At 43.5% G+C, this 22092-nt stretch overlaps 1 protein-coding gene across 3 annotated transcripts in view; it reads left to right on the top strand.

The window, feature by feature from the left end:
• Positions 1 to 20906, top strand: part of LOC122933813 (glutathione S-transferase alpha-4-like) — a 32679-nt gene extending 11773 nt beyond the window's left edge. For 2 of the 3 annotated variants that reach the window (XM_044288852.1, XM_044288854.1), the window contains exons 2-7: positions 6495 to 6592; positions 6668 to 6719; positions 10585 to 10717; positions 12895 to 13036; positions 17392 to 17523; positions 20608 to 20906. In XM_044288852.1, coding sequence (XP_044144787.1) covers positions 6506 to 6592; positions 6668 to 6719; positions 10585 to 10717; positions 12895 to 13036; positions 17392 to 17523; positions 20608 to 20730 — 669 coding nt within the window. In that variant the 5' untranslated portion in view covers positions 6495 to 6505 and the 3' untranslated portion in view covers positions 20731 to 20906. Of the gene's footprint in view, positions 1 to 3413; positions 3555 to 6494; positions 6593 to 6667; positions 6720 to 10584; positions 10718 to 12894; positions 13037 to 17391; positions 17524 to 20607 lie in introns of those variants that run through there. The other variant, XM_044288853.1, reaches the window with a different exon arrangement.
• Positions 20907 to 22092: the final 1186 nt, after the last annotated feature.

Below are 22092 nucleotides of genomic sequence, written 5' to 3'. Positions count from 1 at the left end.
CCAATCCCTAATCCTCTACCCAGAGACAATGACTAATTTTAGCCACCCTGACCACCACTTTTGGCGGGAAAACTCCTGCCAGAACCACCACATAACAACCTGGGATGATCAAAATCCCATGAGGATCCGTCCATATAGAAATTTTGGGATCCCATCATACCTCGCAACTTTTGAAAATCGCAAAGAGGGACAATATGTGCGGCACGCAACACGGCAGTTTTTTTTCATACTAGGCCACGCTTCTAACTCCGCCCAAAGCCTAATTACTGATTCTGTCACAACTGCAGCATCTGGTGATTGGTGGGATGAGTGTAAGTTTCTTATTTTTTTTTTTACATCATGTGAAGACCCCGGGGAAAAAAAAATTCTTGCGCTTTAATATCCATTTAAATATTAGCTCATAAATCATCAGATTATAGATATTTCAAGGTCCAAATTGCACCAAATAATGAAGATGTGGTCTAATTTACAGATTTACAGAAACTGTACAGAGTTTAGTAAGGAGCAATTTAGTAAATGTATTAATGCACATTTATGCATTCATTCCCCAGGTCAAATAGAGGGACATTTAAGGATCAAAGAGGGACAGAGGGTCCTGGGTCAAAAAGAGGGACTGTCCCTCCAAAAGAGAGGCACTTGGGAGGTCTGTGAGTGCATAGTAAAACCTTTACATTTGATTAGTTAGAAACATAAAAAATAATAATAATAACTCGGACAACCCCTTTAAAGATCTGGATTGCCCGATGAACGAGTGTTTGCTCATTCATCAGGTAATTGGCAGCAGTACTATAAGGGCTCACGCATCAGGAGCTCTGCAATAGGAAAGGTGGAATCTGATTGGTTGCTAGGGGCAACTCAGCCAGTTTTCCTTCACACCAGTTTTGATAACTCTCCCCCAAAATGTATACCCTCAAGTCAATAGACAGCTTTAGCCAAACTAATAGGGGGTGTGACAACTAAAAGTTCCTAGGGCAGCAGACGCTCTCAATACAGCCTTGCCTGCTTACCCTGATTAACCACAATCTGTGAAAGAAACCATTGTGTCCTGGGCGCATTTCTCTCCCCCAACAAGTCCATGTTTTGTTTTGTTTTTTATTGCTTTATATAACACAAAACAGACAAGTCTAGTTTAAGCACCGTGACTGTATATACAGTTGCAAGAAAAGGTATGATAACCCTTTGGAATGATATGGATTTCTGCACAAATTGGTCATAAAATGTGATCTGGTCTTCATCTAAGTCACAACAATAGACAATCACAGTCTGCTTAAACTAATAACACACAAGGAATTAAATGTTACCATGTATTTATTGAACACACCATGTAAACATTCACAGTGCAGGTGGAAAAAGTATGTGAACCCCTAGACTAATGACATCTCCAAGAGCTAATTGGAGTGAGGTGTCAGCCAACTGGAGTCCAATAAATGAGATGAGATTGGAGGTGTTGGTTACAGCTGCCCTATAAAAAACGCACACCAGTTCTGGGTTTGCTTTTCACAAGAAGCGTTGCCTGATGTGAATGATGCCTTGCACAAAAGAGCTCTCAGAAGATCTACAATTAAGAATTGCTGACTTGCATAAAGCTGGAAAGGGTTATAAAAGTATCTCCAAAAGCCTTGCTGTTCATCAGTCCACGGTAGGACAAATTGTCTATAAATGGAGAAAGTTCAGCACTGCTTCTACTCTACCTAGGAGTGGCCGTCCTGTAAAGATGACCGCAAGAGCACAGCGCAGACTGCTCAATGAGGTGAAGAAGAATCATAGAGTGTCAGCTAAAGACTTACAAAAGTCTCTGGCATATGCTAACATCCCTGTTAGCAAATCTACGATACATACAACGCTAAACAAGAATGGATTTCATGGGAGGATACCACAGAGGAAGCCACTGCTGTCCAAAAAAAAAATTGCTGCACGTTTACAATTTGCACAAGAGCACCTGGATGTTCCACAGCAGTACTGGCAAAATATTCTGTGGACAGATGAAACCAAAGTTGAGTTGTTTGGAAGAAACACACAACACTATGTGTGGAGAAAAAGAGGCACAGCACACTAACATCAAAACCTCATCCCAACTGTGAAGTATGGTGGTGGGGGCATCATGGTTTGGGGCTGCTTTGCTGCGTCAGGGCCTGGACAGATTGCGATCATCAAAGGAAAAATGAATTCCCAAGTTTATCAAGACATTTTGCAGGAGAACTTAAGGCCATCTGTCCACCAGCTGAAGCTTAACAGAAGATGGGTGTTGCAACAGGACAACGACCCAAAGCATAGAAGTAAATCAACAACAGAATGGATTAAACAGAAGAAAATACGCCTTCTGGAGTGGCCCAGTCAGAGTCCTGACCTCAACCCGATTGAGATGCTGTGGCATGACCTCAAGAAAGCGATTCACACCAGACATTCCAAGAATATTGCTGAACTGAAACAGTTCTGTAAAGAGGAATGGTCAAGAATTACTCCTGACCGTTGTGCACGTCTGATCTGCAACTACAGGAAACGTTTGGTTGAAGTTATTGCTGCCAAAGGAGGTTTAACCAGTTATTAAATCCAAGGGTTCACATACTTTTTCCACCTGCACTGTGAATGTTTACATGGTGTGTTCAATAAAAACATGGTGACATTTAATTCTTTGTGTGTTATTAGTTTAAGCAGACTGTGATTGTCTATTGTTGTGACTTAGATGAAGATCAGATCACACTTTATGACCAATTTGTGCAGAAATCCATATCTTTCCAAAGGGTTAACATACTTTTTCTTGCAACTGTACATGGCTGGGTTCACACTAGCGTTAGGGATTCCGTTATGGCTTTCCACTATAACATGGTTATAACGGAAAATAACGGAATTCCCAGACAGAATGATAATCGGAGGCCTTTAAAAGGCATTCTGTTTGCTTTCCCTCCTAATAGAATCTATAGGAAAGCATAACAGATCCGTCTGGGTCCCGTTATGCAAGACGGAAAACAAAGTCCTGTCGACAGGACTTTGTTTTCCGTCTTGCATAACGGGACCCAGACGGATCCATTTTGATTCCCATAAACTTCTATTAGTACAGAAAGCAAACGGAATGTCTTTTAAAGGCTTCCGTTTTGCATTCCGTCATAATACAAGTCTATGGGCAGAAGAACGGATCCGTCCTTCCGTCTTATGGATTCCGTTATTTTCTGTTATAACCATGTTATATAACGAAAAGCCATAACGGAATCCCTAACGCTAGTGTGAACCCACCCAAATTGTGTAACATTTTAAGGTTAGTATGTCAATTTTACCATTCTTCGAGTGTGTTTTATGTTAAGTTGTATTGAGACACAATCATGTATTTCGGAGAAGTCCTTTCTGTGTTTTGTGTAGCAGCTTCTATTGCTAGTTGGCTTGCAAAGTTATAGCAGTGCTGAGCTGTCCTCATGAGAAAGCTACGTATGAGGATAAACGCCCTCCAATCTGGAGCTGACACTGCAAGAAGCAGGAGCTGTGGAATTTACTGCTCTGTGTCCAGTTCCCTCTGTAACCGAGCCGTCCTTCCTCTAATCTGGGAATTTTCCACTTCTGGGGTACGTATTCATTTGATACGGAGCAGGATTTTACAACATAAAATTACAGCTAATTTATGCATGCATTGTACAGAAAGCATTTTCTTCAATATTCCCCTATTCCCCAATACCATACCTCCCAACTTTTGAAAATTGCAAAGAGGGACAATATTAGGAATGAGCGAATCGACTTCGAATGAAACATCCAAAGTCGATTCGCATAAAACTCAGTTTGAATACTGTACGGAGCGAGCGCTCCGTTCAGTATTAGAATGTATTGGCTCCGATGAGCCGAAGTTATTACTTTGTGGTTGCGCCCAATATAGGTGCAACCAAAACAGGTGAGCATAACTAACCTTCCTGTACTTGGAGGCTACCAGTGCTTGACATACTCACCCTATGAGCGCCTTTTTCTTCTTGTCGCCACCACTTGCTTTCTTTCATATATGTAAGCTGAAACACCCCTTGCCTATTGCCTCCATACATATATACAGAAATATTTCAGTATTTACAGACAGTGCCCGCTCACAAGAGCAGCGGGTGCCATAGCCATAAGGTTTTTTGCTGTTTTCAACAACAGACACCTGGGGCTAATGTCTGCCATCAGCGATTGTGACCACAGCATCTGAGGCAGCTTTCCCTGGGTGCACGGTGCTCCTGGGTCCTGAACTCCACATCGGAGAGTCTGCAATAGCCTAAGTCAGGGATGGCTAACCTACGGCACTCCAGTTGTGGTAAAACTACGCTTCCCACAATGCACACTTGCTTGGCTGTTCTCACAACTCCATAGAAAGCAGGGGCCGTGCGTGCACAGTGCTCTCCCATTTACTTCTATGGGAGCAGCGCTTGGTGGTAGACGGACCCTGGAAAATCTGGGGTCCTTCAGCCACAGCTCTCCCCGCTCCATTCTTGTTGTAGATATCCTAGCGATATGCCTCCATTGCCTAAGATGGGAATACCCCTTTAAGAAGGTTCTTCCCTCTCCTCCCCCCCCCCCCTCATGGGGGCATAGCTTCACGGAGGCGAGCCGGAGCGTGGCTTCACAGATGTGGGCGTGGGCGTGGCCTGTGAGGTCCGGCTTTCTGGGGTGAAGCCAGTGGCCCCCCTAGCCATCACTGGACTACGTCTATCTGAAGAAACTCTTGCTATTGCAGTTGTAGTTCCTATGGAGCCCTGCAGGTGGCAGGGCTCCAAAAGAACGTAGCAAATGTACAATGAATTGCAAAGGCAATCTAATTGTTTCCTATAGACACCCTTTTTCCCCACATTTAAATAAAAAAAAATTTGTTAAACATCATAGGCATCACCGTGTCCCAAAATGCCCAAAATATTAAAATATGAACATATTTATCCCATACGGTGAATGCTGAACAGAAAATATTTAAATAGGCGATTGCCATTTTTTTTGTCACTTCACCTCCCAAAAAAATTGACTCAAATGTGAACAAAAAGTAATACACACTTCAACATGGTATCAATAAAAACTACAGATTGTCCTGCTAAACAATGAGCCCTCTCACAGATCCGTAAATGTAACTATAGAAAAGTGATGTCAGAATATGGTGATGAAAAGAAAAATCTAACTTTTTCTAAAGTGTTTATTTTTTTTTGGTATTCAAACACAAGAAAATATATATACATGTAGTACTGTCATAATCATACTGACCGTAAAAACAAAACCCCATAAAACTGTGGTGAAATTCTGTTTGTTTTTTTCCGATTCCACCGCATTTGGAATTTTCTTGCCAGCTTCCTACTACAGTGTATGCAGTATTAAATGGAACAATTACAAAGGACAACTAAAACACAAAAAACAAGCCCACATGTAGCTATGTGACCGGAAAAATAGTTATGGATCGGGGAAGGCAGGGAGTAAAAAACAGAAACGCAAAAACTGAAAATTCCTTGAAGCTGAAGGGGTTAAATGTATCATGGCTTGCAGAAGGTGCTGACCATGTCCAGGAGAGCGTCTGCTCATTTCAGCTGTTCTCATGTGGTTTAGGCAACAGATAAATCGGCCTTTGCACCCCTTGTTTTTCAATGTTTCAACTTGCTGGAATTCCACCTTTGTATTTGCTGACATTGATTCAACAAGAGACGGTGGAAGAACAGCTTCCACATGTTTCTAGTTACCTTATGGCTGTTGGAGACCTGCACAGATAATGTTTTCAAAGACCCAGCTAAGGGAAAAGGCTGAAACTAAGCATAGCAGACATGATGACGCTGGCCATGATCAACCATCAGGGTGTGGGGTGTAGAAAATCGGGTGCATGCTTGGTTGTTTACATGCTGACAAATGTATATTATAACAGGTAGAATTTAGCGTAGGAACCCGTCTAACAGAGATCGCCTTGACGCTCGGCAGGCGGGCTCAAATAATTTTGTACTAAACGATTTGCCAAGTATCTCTCACTTATAGTGTAGCACTTGTTATTATTATGCAATTTTGTACTCTATATTGCAGTGAGTTGTCGCATTGCATGTCTGTCTTTCAAATGTATATTAGTATCACGCAAAGGAATGACTATAGGATAGCCATGCTTTTAGATATGTACTATAAAAATGGATGAATTTGTTCCTGCTTCCGAAAAGCGAGGCAAGATTGGTGTACTACCGGGATATGCTCTGTACCCAGTCTGCCGGCTGCATATCTGACCAGATGGCCGCTCTCTGCACCCTGTGGAAGTCACTGCCGCACCGCCTCTGCCAGTGCTACCACTTCAACAAGTAGCAGCAGCCAACGCAGTTTGCTGAAGATGATGGAGCAGTTTTTTCATCTGCTGCACCAACTTCCATAGAATACAAATGTATCATGAGTACCCATCTAAATGTAAGTTTGAAGTAATCAATATTTGCTTCCTTCTATTTTCTTTAGACATACAAGAAAGTTTCTTTTGTTTTTGGCTTTGTTCTCCAGATATCAGCAAGTAACTGTTTATTCTCATTTTAACACCTGAATAGAACATAGGAAGATGTCTGGAAAAGTCAAGTTATACTACTTCTATGGCAGAGGTTTAATGGAGTCCATACGCTGGCTGCTTGCAACGGCTGGTGTTGAGGTTTGTTTCTCTAGTGTTCCTAACAATCAATGCGGCAGAAATGTATTATTTTCAGAAATGTGTTTTCTTTTTCAGTTCGAAGAAGAGATTTTGGAAACAAGGGAACAATATGAAGCATTAGTTCGAGGTATTCTTTTTTTATATAGTATTTAAAGGGAACTTGTCACCTGGATTTTGTGTATAGAGCTGAGGACATGGGTTGCTAGATGGCCGCTAGCACATCCGCAATACCCAGTCCGCATAGCTCTGTGTGCTTTTATTATGTAAAAAAATTGATTTGAAACATATGCAAATTAACCTCAGATGAGTCTTTTCCCTGACTCCTCTCACGTACAGGACACATCTCAGGTTAATTTGCATATGGATCAAATAGTTGTTTTTTTTACACAATAAAAGCACACAGAGCTATGGGGACTGGATATTGCGGATGTGCTAGCGGTGATCTAGCTACCCATGTCCTCAGCTCTATACCCAAAATCCCGGTGACAGGTTCCCTTTAAATTCTGCTTATGAGTTGTCATCTGATTTATAGAAGTTTTCTATAGTTTGTATTTATACTAGTTTGATGCACAACCAAAGTCTAAGGCCTCTTTCACACGGGCGAGATTTCCGCACCGAATCCGGACCCATTCATTTCTAAGGGGCTGTGCACATGAGTGGTGATTTTCACTCATCACTTGTGCATTGCGTGAAAATCGCAGCATGCTCTATTTTGTGCGTTATTCAGGCTACGCAGGCCCCATAGAAGTGAATGGGGTTGCGTAAAAATCGCAAGCAAGTGCGGATGCGGTGCGATTTTCACGCATGGTTGCTAGGAGATGATCGGGATGGGGACCCGATCATTATTATTTTCCCTTATAAAATGGTTATAAGGGAAAATAATAGCATTCTTAACACAGAATTCTTAGTAAAATAGTGATGGAGGGGTTAAAAAATAATAAGAAATAATTTAACTGACCTTAATCCACTTGTTTGCGCAGCCCGGCTTCTCTTCTGTTTTCTTCTTTGCTGTGCAGGAGGAAAAGGATCTGTGGTGACGTCACTGCGCTCATCACATGGTCCGTCACATGATCCATCACCATGGTGATGGATTGTGTGCTGGACCATGTGATGAGCGCAGTGATGTCATCAAAGGTCCTTTACCCAGGTCCTGAAGACAGAAGAGAAGCCGGACTGCGCGAACAAGTGGATTAAGGTGAGTTAAATTATTATTATTTTTTAACCCCTCCAGCCCTATTGTACTATGCATTCTGTATTCAGAATGTATTATTTTCCCTTATAACATGGTTATAACCATCTACACAACACCTAACCCAAACCCGAACTTCTGTGAAGAAGTTCGGTTTTGGGTACCAAACATGCTGATTTTTCTCATGCGCGTGCAAAACGCATTAAAATGTTTTTCCCACAACGCACCCACATCTTATCCGGCCCAGATCCATGACGCCCGTGTGAAAGAGGCCTAAAAGTCTTCCCAGTAAGTAAAATACGTATGGTCATAAACTCCATAATTACCATTGCCCTAGGTCAAGGTTGGGTAGCTAATCCTTTAATCCGCATTTAACTATAATTAAAAAGTCTGAATCTGTGAACAGTTTATCTGCATCTGAAGATATTAAGTTGTTGGGTAAGTGTTGGGCTCTGTTCACACTAACATACCGGCTTCCATTCTTAAAGTGAACCTGTCACCACCAAAATGGCCCCCTAACTGCCTGGAGTTTTGGTCATGTCCCCAATGATGTTTGTGTTTATTTCATCTAAAGGATAACTTTGCTAGAAAACCACTTTATTCCCCCTTTGCTCTGTAGGCAAATGGACCCTTTGAAGTCAAGATGGCAGCGGTCTTGACACTAAAGCCCCTTGCAGACGAGCGTTTTCCGGATGTGTTGCAGATGCGTTCAGTGAAAACTGCGCGATTTCGCAGGCAAAGTCATTCAGTTTTGCCTGTGATCGCGGTCAGTTGTCCAGTTTTTATCACGTGGGTGCAATGCATTTTGATGCGTTTTTCACATGCTTGATAAAAAACTGAATGTATACAAACATCTCTTAGCAACCATCCATGAAAAACGCATCGCATCCACACTTGCTTGCGGATGCGATTTTCACGCAGCTCCATTCACTTCTATGAGGCCAGGGTTGCGTGAAAATCGCAGAATATAGAACATGCTCCGATTTCCACGCAACGCACAAGTGATGCGTGAAAACCAACGCACATGTACACAGCCCCATAGAAATGAATGGGTCCAGATTCCGCGCGGGCGCAATGCGTTCGCATCACGCATTGCACGCACGCAGAATACTTGCTCATGTGAAAAGGGGCCTAAAAGTCAAGCTTGCCATGCCCGAATACTTCCTCATCACTCATAATTGACATCTCTGTGCTGAATGTACATCAGATGTGATGCTCCTGAGGTCCTATGCAGGAGCCATCATCTAGCACAGGGACGTCCATCCAGAGTGAAGCGGCAGGATTGGAGTGCGGCACGCCTTATCTGCATCTGAAGACATTCATTTGTTGGGTAAGTGTTGGGCTCTATTCACACTAACATAATGGCTTCCATTTTTGGAAACTTGACTTCAAATGGTCGATTTGCATACAGCACAAGGGGTACCTCAAACATCATTGGGAACATGATGACCAGAACAGTGAGTACTCTGGGCGGTCGGGGAGCCATTATGGTGGTGACAGTTTCCTTTTAACAGAGGCTTGACAGTTAAAATGGATCCCAACAAATCCCGTGAATACCCAAGTTGCCTTGTAATGGGGTCCATCAGGTTTCAGTCTGTGTTGAAGTATTTCTTATTCTAAGAATTGTGCTGTTCTTCCCCTCAAGAATACCTGATGTTACTGCAGCATCAAGCAGAAATCTGAATACAGGCCTTAGCTGTAACAGATACTGTAACTTCCAACCAGTCAGTAATAAGAAAAGAAAGTTGTTGAAAAGTACTCAGATTATATATCTGTATAAAGTGGAAATTGATGCTCAGAAGTGAAAATACCCTTTAGGCATCATGCACACGATCGTTGTTGTGTCCCATGCCCGTTGTTCTGTTTTCCATGATTTTCTGCGGACCCATTGACTTTCAATGGGTCCGTGGAAAACTCGGCTAATGCACTGTTTGTCATCCGTGTCCGTGATCCGTGTTTCCAGTCCGTGAAAAAAATATAACCTGTCCTATTTTTTTCATGGACAACGGTTTGCGGACCCATTCAAGTCAATGGGTCCGTGAAAAAACACGGAGGCACACAAGATTGTCATCCGCGTCCCCGCGTCGTTTTTTTTCCTATCATTTGCATGGCAAACTTGACTTAGATTTTGTTTTACTTTCCTTCATGTCTGAAGATCCTCCAAAAATAAAGGAAAACACACGGAAACAAAAACGGACACGGATCACGGAACAACGGAACCCCATTTTGCGGACTGAGAAAAACAACTGTCGTGCACATGAGGCCTTAAAGGGGCTTTCCCAGATTTAAAAGGGTATTCCCATCTGGGACATTTAGGGCAAATCAATACTTCCCTCTGTAGAACAGGGTCCTGAAGTGAATGGAGAAAGACGAACATGCATGGCTACCTTCCATTCACCGCTATGGCGCTTCCGAAAATAGCTAAGCGATGGCTTGGATATTTTCAGAAGTCCCATAATGATGGCTAGAGGGACAGCCATGCTTGTGCAAGTTGCTCTCCATTCACTGTGGAGCCCTGTTCTGGAGATAGAAGCAGGTCCCATAGGTTGGACCACACTTATCTGACATTTATGGCATATCCTATTAGTATACCATAGGTCACCAATATTTAAAGGGGTTGTACTATCTTCAGTATAGGACATCAGATTGATGAGGGTCCTACCCCCAGCGCCCCCATGACCAGCTGACAGAAGGAGCTGCGGTCTAGGTCAGCTATCACAGCTCTGCGCTACATTTATGCATGCTATACTGTGTGCTAGCTATTCACCATTTTACGTTTATGTTCTGTAATCTATATTTTCAGATGGATTCCTGTTGTTTCATCAAGTACCAATGGTGGAAATTGATGGAATGAAACTTGTTCAGAGTAAAGCCATTCTCCAGTACATTGCTGCAAAGTATAATCTTTATGGGAAGGACCTGAAGGAGAGAGCGCTGTATGACCTAACTATATTATACCTTTATTTTATTTATTATATTATTTCCCATTACAGTTCAGTCATAAAACGTTAAGGGGATAATCCAATATCAACTAGTACATGGCAGTCTCTTTCTAGCGCTGTACAGAGATATCCCTATTCATTGCTCCAATCGTTCTGCTAGATTTATTTCAAGCTTGGACCTTAGGGTGCGTGTCCTGTCTACGGGAGCTGGTGCCAGTTGAAGGATGGAAATGAGCATGTACGTTCACCTCAGTGAGCAGGGTAGAGAAATTCGAGAAAGAGCAAACAGCAGGTGGCGCTATAAAGATAGATATAATTAAATAACAGTCACTATACTAAGGCTGGGTTCAGACCTGAGCGTTTTACAGCGCGTTCCTACGCACTGTAAAAAGCTCAACAGGCAAGAACCAATGATTCCCTATGGGAATGGTTCTCATCTGGGCGTTTTACAGCGCGTACGATCTCGCTGTAAAACGCCCAACGCCCCAAGAAGTACATGAGCTTCTTTGGGGCGTCTTGTCGCGCGTTCCCGTACATAGACGTAGCGGGAACGCACAACAATAGGCGTTCGCTTGTTCCGGAGCCACGTATGTCAGACGCCCGTAGAATCGCGCATACAGAGCGCGACATCCCGAACGCTCCCGAACGACATCCCGAACGCTAGTTGCTTGAAAAAGTTGAATTTTTTTGTGGGACAACGCCTTTAACCGATTTAGGACTAATGTATGTGTCAAGGAGGCTGTATGGCTTCATACTGCGGAGCCATATGGGAATCTATTTGCTGCTGTGCTATGCTCCATCACGTGCTGTATATAAGGTGCTATTACCTCTTGAAGCAATGCTTCTGGAGGAGAATACCTCTGCACATACGCCATCTGACAACCAGGGCCGGCGCCACCCATAAGCAGAGTAGGCAACCGCGTAGAGCGCACTCTGCCTGGGGGCGCCGGCCGCCGCCTGCGCCCCGCCCCCTACTTGTGTCATCCATCTGACATCATCTGATCTCCTTCCGTTCTTGCCGGCCAGATGCGCTCCGATGAGTTCACTACGGGCAGAGACAGCAGCACGCAGCTGAGACACCCTGGTGTATTTAAATCTCATCTAGGCTTTCTGTCAGAAAAGTTTCTCGTGGGATTCGAACTCACGACCTTGACACATCTGAGCCAAGGCATTTACCCTCACAGCCATGAAAGCTGTATTACTAGTTGCTTAAAAAAATAATAATAATAAGACTTCTACTGTAGGTAACTTTGATACCTAGTGTACATCCATTCACATGTCAGCTGCCCTAACACACCCAGCTCTAATACATCCATACACAGTGTACTGGGGCAGCTGTCATGTGTATGGATGTACACTATCAAAGTTACCTACAGTAGAAGTCTTATATTTTTTTTTTTAAGCAATTGATAATACAGCTTTCATGGCTGTGAGGGTAAATGCCTTACCTCTGATGTGTAAAGGTTGTGAGTTTGAATCCCAGGAAAACTTTTCTGAAAGGGTTTTTTTTTTTTTTTTTTTTTTTTTTTAATACCGGACTGTTACTTTACTGCCACGGGGGGGGGGGGGGGGGGCTATTGGCACCATGATACTGGCACATGGAGGGGGGAGGAGAGAGGCACTTTATACTGGCACATTAGGGGGCAGGGGGAGAGGATGGCACTATGATATTATCACATGGGGGGGGGCAAGAAATGGACATGAATCATGAGGGGCAGAAATGTGAAATGATGGGGAGGGGGCAAGAGATGGACATGAATTATGAGGGGCAGAAATGTGAAATGATGGGGGGGCAAAATGTACATTTGCTTCTGTTGACAAAAATCCTTGCACCAGCGCTGACTTCGGGCGCGCAATCCCACGATATTATATATAAATGACCATAGTCGGACTGGCACAGGGTACACGACCATAGTTAAATGTTGCATGCAATAGGTGGCTGAAAAAGGGGCGGAAAAAGGGGTGTGGTCAATGGGCGGAGTCAAGGGGGCGGCAAAATTAGCTTTTGCCTAGGGTGGCAAAAATCCTTGCACCAGCCCTGCTGACAACGCATTTGTTTGGGTGCCTTAGTATGAGTAATCTCACTAAAAAGTTTCGGACTATAATGGAATATTCAGAATTAGTCTCTACAGTATTCTGCAACATAATATCTTTTATTTTCATGTTTTTAGGATTGATATGTATGTGGGAGGTACTACAGATTTTATGGAGATGATCATGGAGTACCCATTCATTCAGCCAGAGATGAAAGTTGAACACCTCAACAAGATTGTGCAAAAAGGCAAAAACAGATACTTTCCGGTTTATGAAAAGGTAAAGTCTTCGTCGCTTCCTTCGCTTTGCTAATACAACCTAAAATAGTCAACGTAAGGGTTCATGGGATTATTTTGTAATGTGGAGTCCTCTGAAGATCAATATACTATACTACCGTGGTGCCATGTAAGTAAATAGTCCGGACACGAGGGTGCACTTGTGTCATGTGCAGCTTATTGAATTAGTGAAAAGCAGAGAAACCACTTATTCCACAGTTTTTACTTTAGAAAAACGCTACAATGTGTATAGATTTCAGTCATCAAAGAAGAATGTATGAATGTTATGTGTCTATGTAAGGTACTGTATCTGTCACTATCCCTCAGGTGACTGATGTCAGGAAATCAAGTAGATTGGCTAAGCGTGGAGGAATCTAACAGCCTACTTGATTTCTCTTGATTTAGTGTTGATAGGGTTAATGACCACTTCCCTTTTCTCAGCTGTTGCTCAGTGGTCATAACTTCTACCCTTTATAGTCTGATCCCCACCCTTTTGACTATGCGGTAGATATTTGGGTTTGGCTGAGCTGGTGTGAGTTTGTATCTGGTGTTCCTGCTCGTCCATCTCTACAGAAGTTAAGTGTCGTGTTTGTTTGTATTTGTTATTTTCCCTGTTGTTTGTATCTGGGCCTGAGCCAGAGACTTCCATTCGTCCATCTGGGGAGGAATGGGTTGTCTCTGGTCCTAACATTTTCCAGGGCCTTATAGGGATATAAACGCCTATGTATCCTGCATATGAATATTCCTACCTTCAGGGTCTATTCAAATAAATATATAGTTAGGGCCAGGATTAGGGTTGTCTAGGAGGTGACCTGTTTCTTCCCTAGTTTCCAGGCCTAGTTTCTGTTCCCTTTCCCTCCTGTGTTCAGTGTGGAGTTTCCCCCAAACACTGATCGTGACATTATCTACCTCCATATAAACCGCCATTTCGTTCAGGTCAGTGCAGCTATGGATCCTATGTCCCTACTGGTTGAACAGCTGCACGGACTGTCTTTGGAGGTAGCTGACCTCCGCGTGACAGTCTTACGGATTCAGAGACCACAGGTGGCTGGTTCCGATGGTGGGTACCAGGCCTGCCCTGAACCTAAGGTTGCCCTCCTGGACAGATTTTCTGGGGGTAGTGACAATTTGGTTTGGTTCAGGGAATCGTGTAAGTTGTGCTTTAAGCTGCGTCTATACTCTTCTGGGGATGAGTGTCAATGTGTGGGTATGATCATTTATTTGCTTAAAGTGTTTCTGTCATCAGAAAAATCTTTATGTAGCTGCCTGACATTAGCGATGTGCTAATGTCAGCAGATCATAACCGTATGACTTATATCTCCCTGCCTGCCGCCGTTCGCGCTAAATAATGACTTTTATCATATACAAATGAGCCTCTAGGTGCTAGTGGGGCATTGCTGCAGCACCTAGAGGCTCCATCCTCTCACCGTTTGGCACACCCTTGAAAAGGTGATTGACATCCTCGGTATCCTCCTTGAACCGCAAATCCCACGCCATCCATTTTAGTATTAGGCGCAGTAAATGAAGGACGGCAGCAGGCGAGCGTCCTTCACTGTGCCTGCGAACGGCGCCAGGCAGGGAGATATAAGTCATACAGTTATGTTCTGCTGATATTAGCACATCGCTAATGTGAGGAGTCTATGCAGTTGGGGGGAGCTACTCCTGGGACTGCTGGTAAGAGATCTGGTCATATGAAGGGAGTCTGTTTTTGTTGTGGAAAAAGGGAAATTTTGTGAATATTTGTCCGTACATTCAGCATCAAGGTGTAAACAAACAAAAAAAAGCTTAATCCCCAAATTACTATTGGTGGTGTGGGTGGGGAGCAAGAAAAGTTACTTTTGTCATTTACTGGTAGTACCCGATTTCTCCTGTCTGCCGAGGTGGCGCTAGAGTCCAAAACTGTGGAAATCGAGGTATTTATCGACAGTGGGGCTGGGGTTAACTTGATTGATGGACAGTTAGTTCGTATTCATGGGTTGACTACTAGTGCATTAGAGAAAAGCATTTCTGTCTTTGCAATTGATTCTGCACCTCTTACCCAAAAATGCCTGTCGCAGGTGGAAAATGACATCCATTTAAGAGTGGGTGATTTCCATCAGGAATCTGTCTCATGTTATGTGTTGGGGGGTCTGCCTGCTCCAATGGTTTTGGGCTTACCATGGTTAAGAAAACATAACCCTACCATCGACTGGCATGCGAGACAGATTCTCGATTGGAGTGATTTTTTTCATGGACAACTGTCTTAATGCATCATTCTCTATGAAAGAAAGGCTATGCGAGATTATATCACGAGAGCTTGGTGAAGGGTCATATCAGATCATCCAAATCCCCAGTAGCTGCTGGGCTGTTCTTTGTAAAAAAAAAAAAAAATTATAATAAAAAAAATTATAATAAATAAATAAAAAAAAGATGGTACCCTTAGACCATGTCTAGACTTCTGTGAGCTCAACCGTATTTCCGTCCGTGATCCTTAGCCCCTACCATTGATTCCGGATTTGTTTAGTCAGATGCCAAGGTGTTCACTAAATTGGATCGGAGGGGGGCACTGATAAGTCGTTGTTTTTTGGGGCATATGGATTCCATCCGCAGTTTGGCCCATTTTCTGGTTCTCAAACTTCTGGTATTCCTGAGGAGGAACAATTTCTCTCTTTTTTATCTTCGATTTGGCGGAAAATTCTAAATAACCTGAAAAAGATGGGCAACAGGTATAAGCGTGTGGCTGACAGGAGACGTATGAATGGTTCAGACCTGAGAGTTAGTGATTCTGTGTGGATGTCTACAAGAAACATTAAAGGGATTCTGTCACCTCTCCTAACCCAAAATCGGATTTTAAAGCAGTCATGCACCACAGCTTACCTTGAATCGTCTGTGCTCTTCTATCTTGTAATCCGTCCAGTAGTAGGGGAACATAACGCCCCTCTGGGCACCTTCAGGGCTAATTTGCATAATCATAAAAGTTGTTTTTCTCCTAAACTACTGGACGGATTACAAGATAGAAGAGCACAGCCGATTCAAGGTAAGCTGTGGTGCATGACTGCTTTAAAATCCGATTTTGGGTTAGGAGAGGTGACAGAATCCCTTTAAGCTTTAGCTAGCTTCTTGGATGTTGGGCCCAAGATTTATTGGTCCATATAAGATCACTGCCATTGTTAACCCTGTAGCCTTCCGTCTTGAACTTCCTCAGGCTTTGAAAATTCATAACGTATTTCATAAGTCGTTGTTGAAGAAATGTGTCGAACCTTTTGAGCCGTCCTCCTTGACTCCCGCTCCTGTCATGGGGGACGGTAATTTAGAATTTCAAATCAGCAGGATTGTGGACGTATCTCGTCCACTGGAAGGGTTACGGACCAAAGGAGAGGATGTGGGTTCCAGCGGCCGATGTTAATGCAAATCGTCTGCTGAAGGCCTTTTAACAGAGCCCATCCTGATAAGGTCAGTCCTGGGTGCCTGGAGGTCACCTGTGGAAGGAGGGGTACTGTCACGGTCCCTCAGATGACTGATGTACGGAAATCAAGTAGATTGGCTGAGCGTGGAGGAATCCAACAGCCTACTTGATTTCTCCTAATTCAGTGTTGATAGGGTTTATGACCACTTCCCTTTTCTCAGCTGTTGCTCAGTGGTCATCACTTCTACCTTTTATAGTCTGACCTCACCCTTCTGACTATGCGGTAGATAGCTTCATTTGGGTTTGGCTAAGCTGGTGTGAGTTTGTCTCTGATGTTCCTGCTTGTCCGTCTCCATTCGTCCATCTGGGGAGGAATGGGTTGTCTCTGGTCCTAACCTTTTCCAGGGCCTTATAGGGGTATAAAGGCCTAGGTATCCTGCATAAGACTATTCCTACATTCAGGGTCTATTCATATTGGTAGATAGTTAGGGCCCGGATTAGGGTTGTCTAGGAGGTGACCTGTTTCTTCCCTAGTTTCCAGGCCCAGTTACTGTTCCCCTTCCCTCTTGTGTTCAGCGTGGAGTCCCCCCCCCCCCCCCCCCCCACACACACACTGATTGTGCCAGTATCATTGCTGCTTCTCTGAACAACATTGCACAAAGCACACTTGAAACCTGACATTTGTAGTTAAAGGGGTTTTCCCATCTCAGACAATGGGGGCATATCGCTAGGATATGCCCCCATTGTCTGATAGGTGCAGGTCCCAGCGGTGGAACTCGCACCTATCAGACAATGGGGGCATATCCTAGCGACATGCCCCCATTGTCTGAGATGGGAATACCCCTTTAATTTGTGTTACAAGCTTCCTAGTTATTGTATTGTTTTTATTGTTATTGCATGCACTGTTACAGTATTTCTTCACATTTACAATTCTGCTTGAGCTACTTTCAGTTGAATGAGCCTTTATGTTTCAGATCCTAAGAGATCATGGTGAGAAGTACCTACTTGGAAATCAGTTTAGCTGGGCTGATGTGCAGCTGCTGGAGGCCATCCTAATGATGGAAGAAAAATGTGCTGATCTACTGACCAATTTTCCTCTCCTTAAGGTATGTGTATCTGGTTTGTAGATAAATGTAAGTTAAGTAGGTTATAGTCTAAACTTACCGAGCATGTCCACCGTACTACAGTGTATCTCAGCATTTCGCAAGATTCAGGTTTATAGCTGTATAACGTTTTGTGTAGCTTTCCAAATATTTTACCTGTTTTTTTACATTGTGTGTTATGCTCCAGCCACATGCCAGACTGCATTTACAATTAAAAGAGACTCTGTAACTTTTCCTGTGTAACAATAATCAATTCAATTTGACTGCAGCTTTGGATATGAATGGAGTATATGTAAGACAGTAGATTGAAGATTTGAACTGTTTGAATATTCATGCTCCATTTAAAAGCTTTTAAAAAAGACTCAGCATGGTGTGAATAAAAGGCTGTTTACAGAATTCGGCCGCATGTGAATAAAGTACATGTTGCTTCCTGATTAAGGGTACTTCCACACTAGCATTTAAGTTTTCTGGTATTGAGTTCCATCATAGGGACTCAATACCGGAAAAAAAAGGCTTCAGTTTTGTCCCCATTCATTGTCGATGGGGACAAAACTGAACAGAACAGAATGCTCCAAAATACATTCCGTTCCGTTTAGTTGCGTTGCTAGACTGGAGAGCAAACTGCAAAATGCTGCGGTTTGCTTTCCGTCCTGGGATGCGGAACAAGACGGATCCGGCATGACCCCCAATGCAAATCAATGGGGACAGATCCGTTTTCTCTTTCATAATCTGACACAATAGAAAACTGATCCGTCCCCCATTGACTTTCAATGGAGTTAATGATGGATCCGTGTTGGCAATGTTAAAAATAATACAATCGGATCCGTTCATAACGGATGCAGATGGTTGTATCATCAGTAACGCTAGTGTGACAGTAGCCTAAGCCAGTGGGAGTGCAGGAGCTCTTATAACACTAAAAGGCTGTTTACATCACGTTTCTGTCCAACGTCTAACATATACTTTGCGAAAAAAGGAGGCAAAATCATAGTACACTACGCTTCCATTCTGCAAAGTCCAGCAAAAAAAATGCAGTTATTACTTTTTTTAACCATTTATTAGTCCCACAAGGGGACTATAATAGGCAATATTTTCTTTATTGTTAGTGCTATACTGACATTCACCAGTAGGCTGAGCCAGGGGGGTTAAACATTACGGATTGGCGCTCCTGCTGGTTCGGGCTGTTAGAGCAGAATCGCGGCTTTTATGTTACAGCCATGCCCCCGCTCTACGCTGGAGACCTGTGCAGCGCTTAGACTAGGTCATCGTAAAAAGGTGGTGTCCCAGGCTAGAGTCCCTTAGTGACTGCTGTAAAATGGCATATTGGTGATCACTAAGGGGTTAGGGGGGGATAAAAATGTGTTGTGAACACAGCCTAATAAAGGTAATCATAATCACCTAACCGATCCCCCGACACAACCGATCCAGCACTTTCCAGCTACCCACCAATCCCTGCTTCCTGGTCCCTCCGGACATGCATTAAAGTGTAACTGCCGTTTAATTTATTTATTTATTTGCTAAAGTGTAGGGACAGCGACAGGGAACATTTTTGTAATATACTTTATTTAGGGAAAACGTTTATTTTTAGTAGAAAACTGGCGCTGAAATGTCCCTTAGCAGCGCTCTTTCAAATAAGCGTTTCTAAGGGCCATCCGTTTTCTATCAGCATAGGAGAGACAGGCTGTGCTGGAGCTGTGGGCCTCTGCCTGCCCTGCTCCCTCACAGCCTGGTGGGCACAGGAGCCTAATGTGTTTATAAAGTATATATACATTACCCCTCTTTATAAAATATGAACTTCTACACTATTGTATATGCTCACTGGTCAGCGCTGTCATTGAGCCTTCCCCCTGCACTCCTGGCATGCTGACTAATGATCCAGCCGCCGGGAGCGGTAAGCGCTCACTACGGGCAGTGCAGGGAGGCAGGGGGAAGCTGTTATACAGTATATAAGGACAGTTATATCCCTATATTCTGTATAGCAGCTTCCCCCTGCCTGCACTGCCTATAGTGAGCACTTACCGCTCCAGGCGGCTGGATCATTAGTCAGCTCACCGTCAGTGATGGCCACGCTGGTCAGTGAGCATATAGATAATATAGAAGTTCATATTTTATAAAAAGGGGGATTGTGTATTTACTTTATGAACACATTAGGCTCCTGTGCCCACCAGGCTGTGAGGGAGCAGGACAGGCAGAGGCCCACAGCTCCCGCACAGCCCGTCTCTCCTATGCTGATAGAAAACGGATGGCCCTTAGCAACCCTCATTTGAAAGAACGCTTGAAGGGACATTTTAGTGCCAGTTTTCTACTAAAAAGAAACGTTTTCCCTAAATAAAGTACAAAAATGTCCCTGTCACTGTCCCTACACATTAGCCACAAAAAATACAAAAATTAAACGACAGTTACTCTTTAAGTAACCATGCAGCCAATCACTGGCCGCAGTCTTGATCCACCTCAGCCAGTGATTGGCTGAGCAGTCATTTCCTGGGTGTCCAGAGGCAAGAGACCAGTAAGGAACAGGAAGTGTCGGAGTGAAATCAGCGGGGACCGGTAAGGTGAGTGTGATTTCTTTTATTATTTTATACCATGTGGAGCCATTATAAATAAAAATTATTAATTACTGTATAATACAAATCACTAAAGAACTACCACTATACCGTACCCTTTAATAATTGCTTTAAAACATCACACAGGTCTATACTTTTTCCTGTCAATTTTCTCCTACTGAACAATTTATCTGTTAAAAAAAAATACAAAAAAATTACACACAAAAAACTGATAAAAATGGGCAACAGTGGAAGGATCGAAGTAACCTTGCCTACAGCAGGATAGCTGTCCCAATAATGTGGCAGATCAGGAACCTAGCCCACTATGCCCTAGATGGTCCCTGACAAAATGTATCCTGAAGCTACCAAATATAGCAAAAGAAATCAAATACTAGTGAATATCAGCAGATAGTACTTGATTGTATGCGTATACACCCGTGTGAAGCAGTAAATGATGCAGACTCCAGATCTTTTGTGTAAGTTATAATTTTTTTTTTATTGCTGGTTATTTATTGAATTTATGCCTATTCAACTTTAATTTATTTAGAGCTTCAAAACAAGAATTTGTGAAATTCCTACAATCAAGGCTTTCCTGCAGCCTGGGAGTCAGCGGAAGCCAGTGCCTGATGAGAAATACGTGCAGACAGTGAAGAAAGTTCTGCTGATGTAACATGGACTAGTTCCTGGACGTTCTACTAACTACCCATCACACTATAAGCTTGTCTGCTATCATAAGAAACATATTGGGGGAGACTTATTATTCAAAATGCGTCCAAAAAAGCTGGCATATGTGCTTTACAAGACAATGCTTGTGGCGTAGCGAAAGGGGCGTGACTTAGATGGGACCTCGTGTGACAAAAAATGCACCTAACATTTGGTACAATTTTTAAGGTAAACACAAAAAAAATAGGAAGTTAAATTCTAATAGCCAATCAGCTGTTTGAGAAGGCCCTGACGATTCCAGTAGAGCCGCAGCCTTCTCGCAGCTTTCCCTAGGCCATGTGAGGTCACGTTCATCAGTCACGTGGCCTAGGCGCAGCTCAGCCCCATAGAAGTGAATGGGACTGAGCTGTGATATCAAGCACAGGAAGGTGCTGTGCTTGGTGAGCAGAGAGAAGGCTGCTGCACTACTGTGAGCGCCGCTGCCTTCTAGAAACAGCTGATCGGAGGGGATCCCAGGTATCGGACCCCACTGATCAGATACTGATGACCTATTCAGAGGATAGGTCGTCAGTAAAAATACCTCAGAAAACCGTTTTTAAACTAGACCGTCAAAAGGTGCACCAGATTTATCATCCCGCACTGGCCACTGTAATAAATCCGGGGCAGATTAGGGGCCATGTTCAGTCAGGATGAGCTCTGGTGGACCATAAACACAGGCCAAGTGTTTTCTCATTTGAAAGAGGCGCTTAGCAAGAAGGGGTGCATTTTTTTGAGTAACTAAACCAACAAATATGTGGTGTAAACTAGACAGTGTATAGGTGCACCAGAGGTAGCGTCCAGTATCCGCCACTATGATAAATCTGGTACAGTTTAAAGGGGTATTCCCATCACAGACAATGGGGGCATATCCTAGTGATATGACCCCATGATATGCCCCTATTGTCTGTGATGGGAATACCCCTGTAAGGCCTCATGCACACGACTGTGGTTTTGGTCCACATCTAATTCGCACCCATTGATTTTAACGGGGGCCGCAAAAGATGCGGACAGCACACCGTGTGCTGTCTGCACCTGCATGTCTGTTCCACAGCCCAGAGCTCTGGTGGGAGCAGCAGGCTCCCAGCAGCTTTGCAAGCACAGCGCCATACATACTACAGTGGCAGTGTTTAGTATTGCAGCTCAGCCCTATTGACTTGAATGGGGCTGATCTGCAACTAGGTCATGTGACTCATCTACAGTCACGTCACTGGCCAAGAAAGAGGCTGCAGCTTTCTCTAACAACTGATCTGATACTGATGACCTATTTTGAGGTGGGATAGGTAGGTCATCAATATTCTTTCCAGGATAACCCCTTTAACTAAATGTTGGT

Source organism: Bufo gargarizans, chromosome 4, assembly GCF_014858855.1.
Source record: "Bufo gargarizans isolate SCDJY-AF-19 chromosome 4, ASM1485885v1, whole genome shotgun sequence".
In the NCBI taxonomy this organism is placed as follows: Eukaryota; Metazoa; Chordata; class Amphibia; order Anura; family Bufonidae; genus Bufo; species Bufo gargarizans.
Note: the sequence above shows the minus strand (reverse complement) of the source record. Positions and strands in the feature narration are given on the sequence as shown.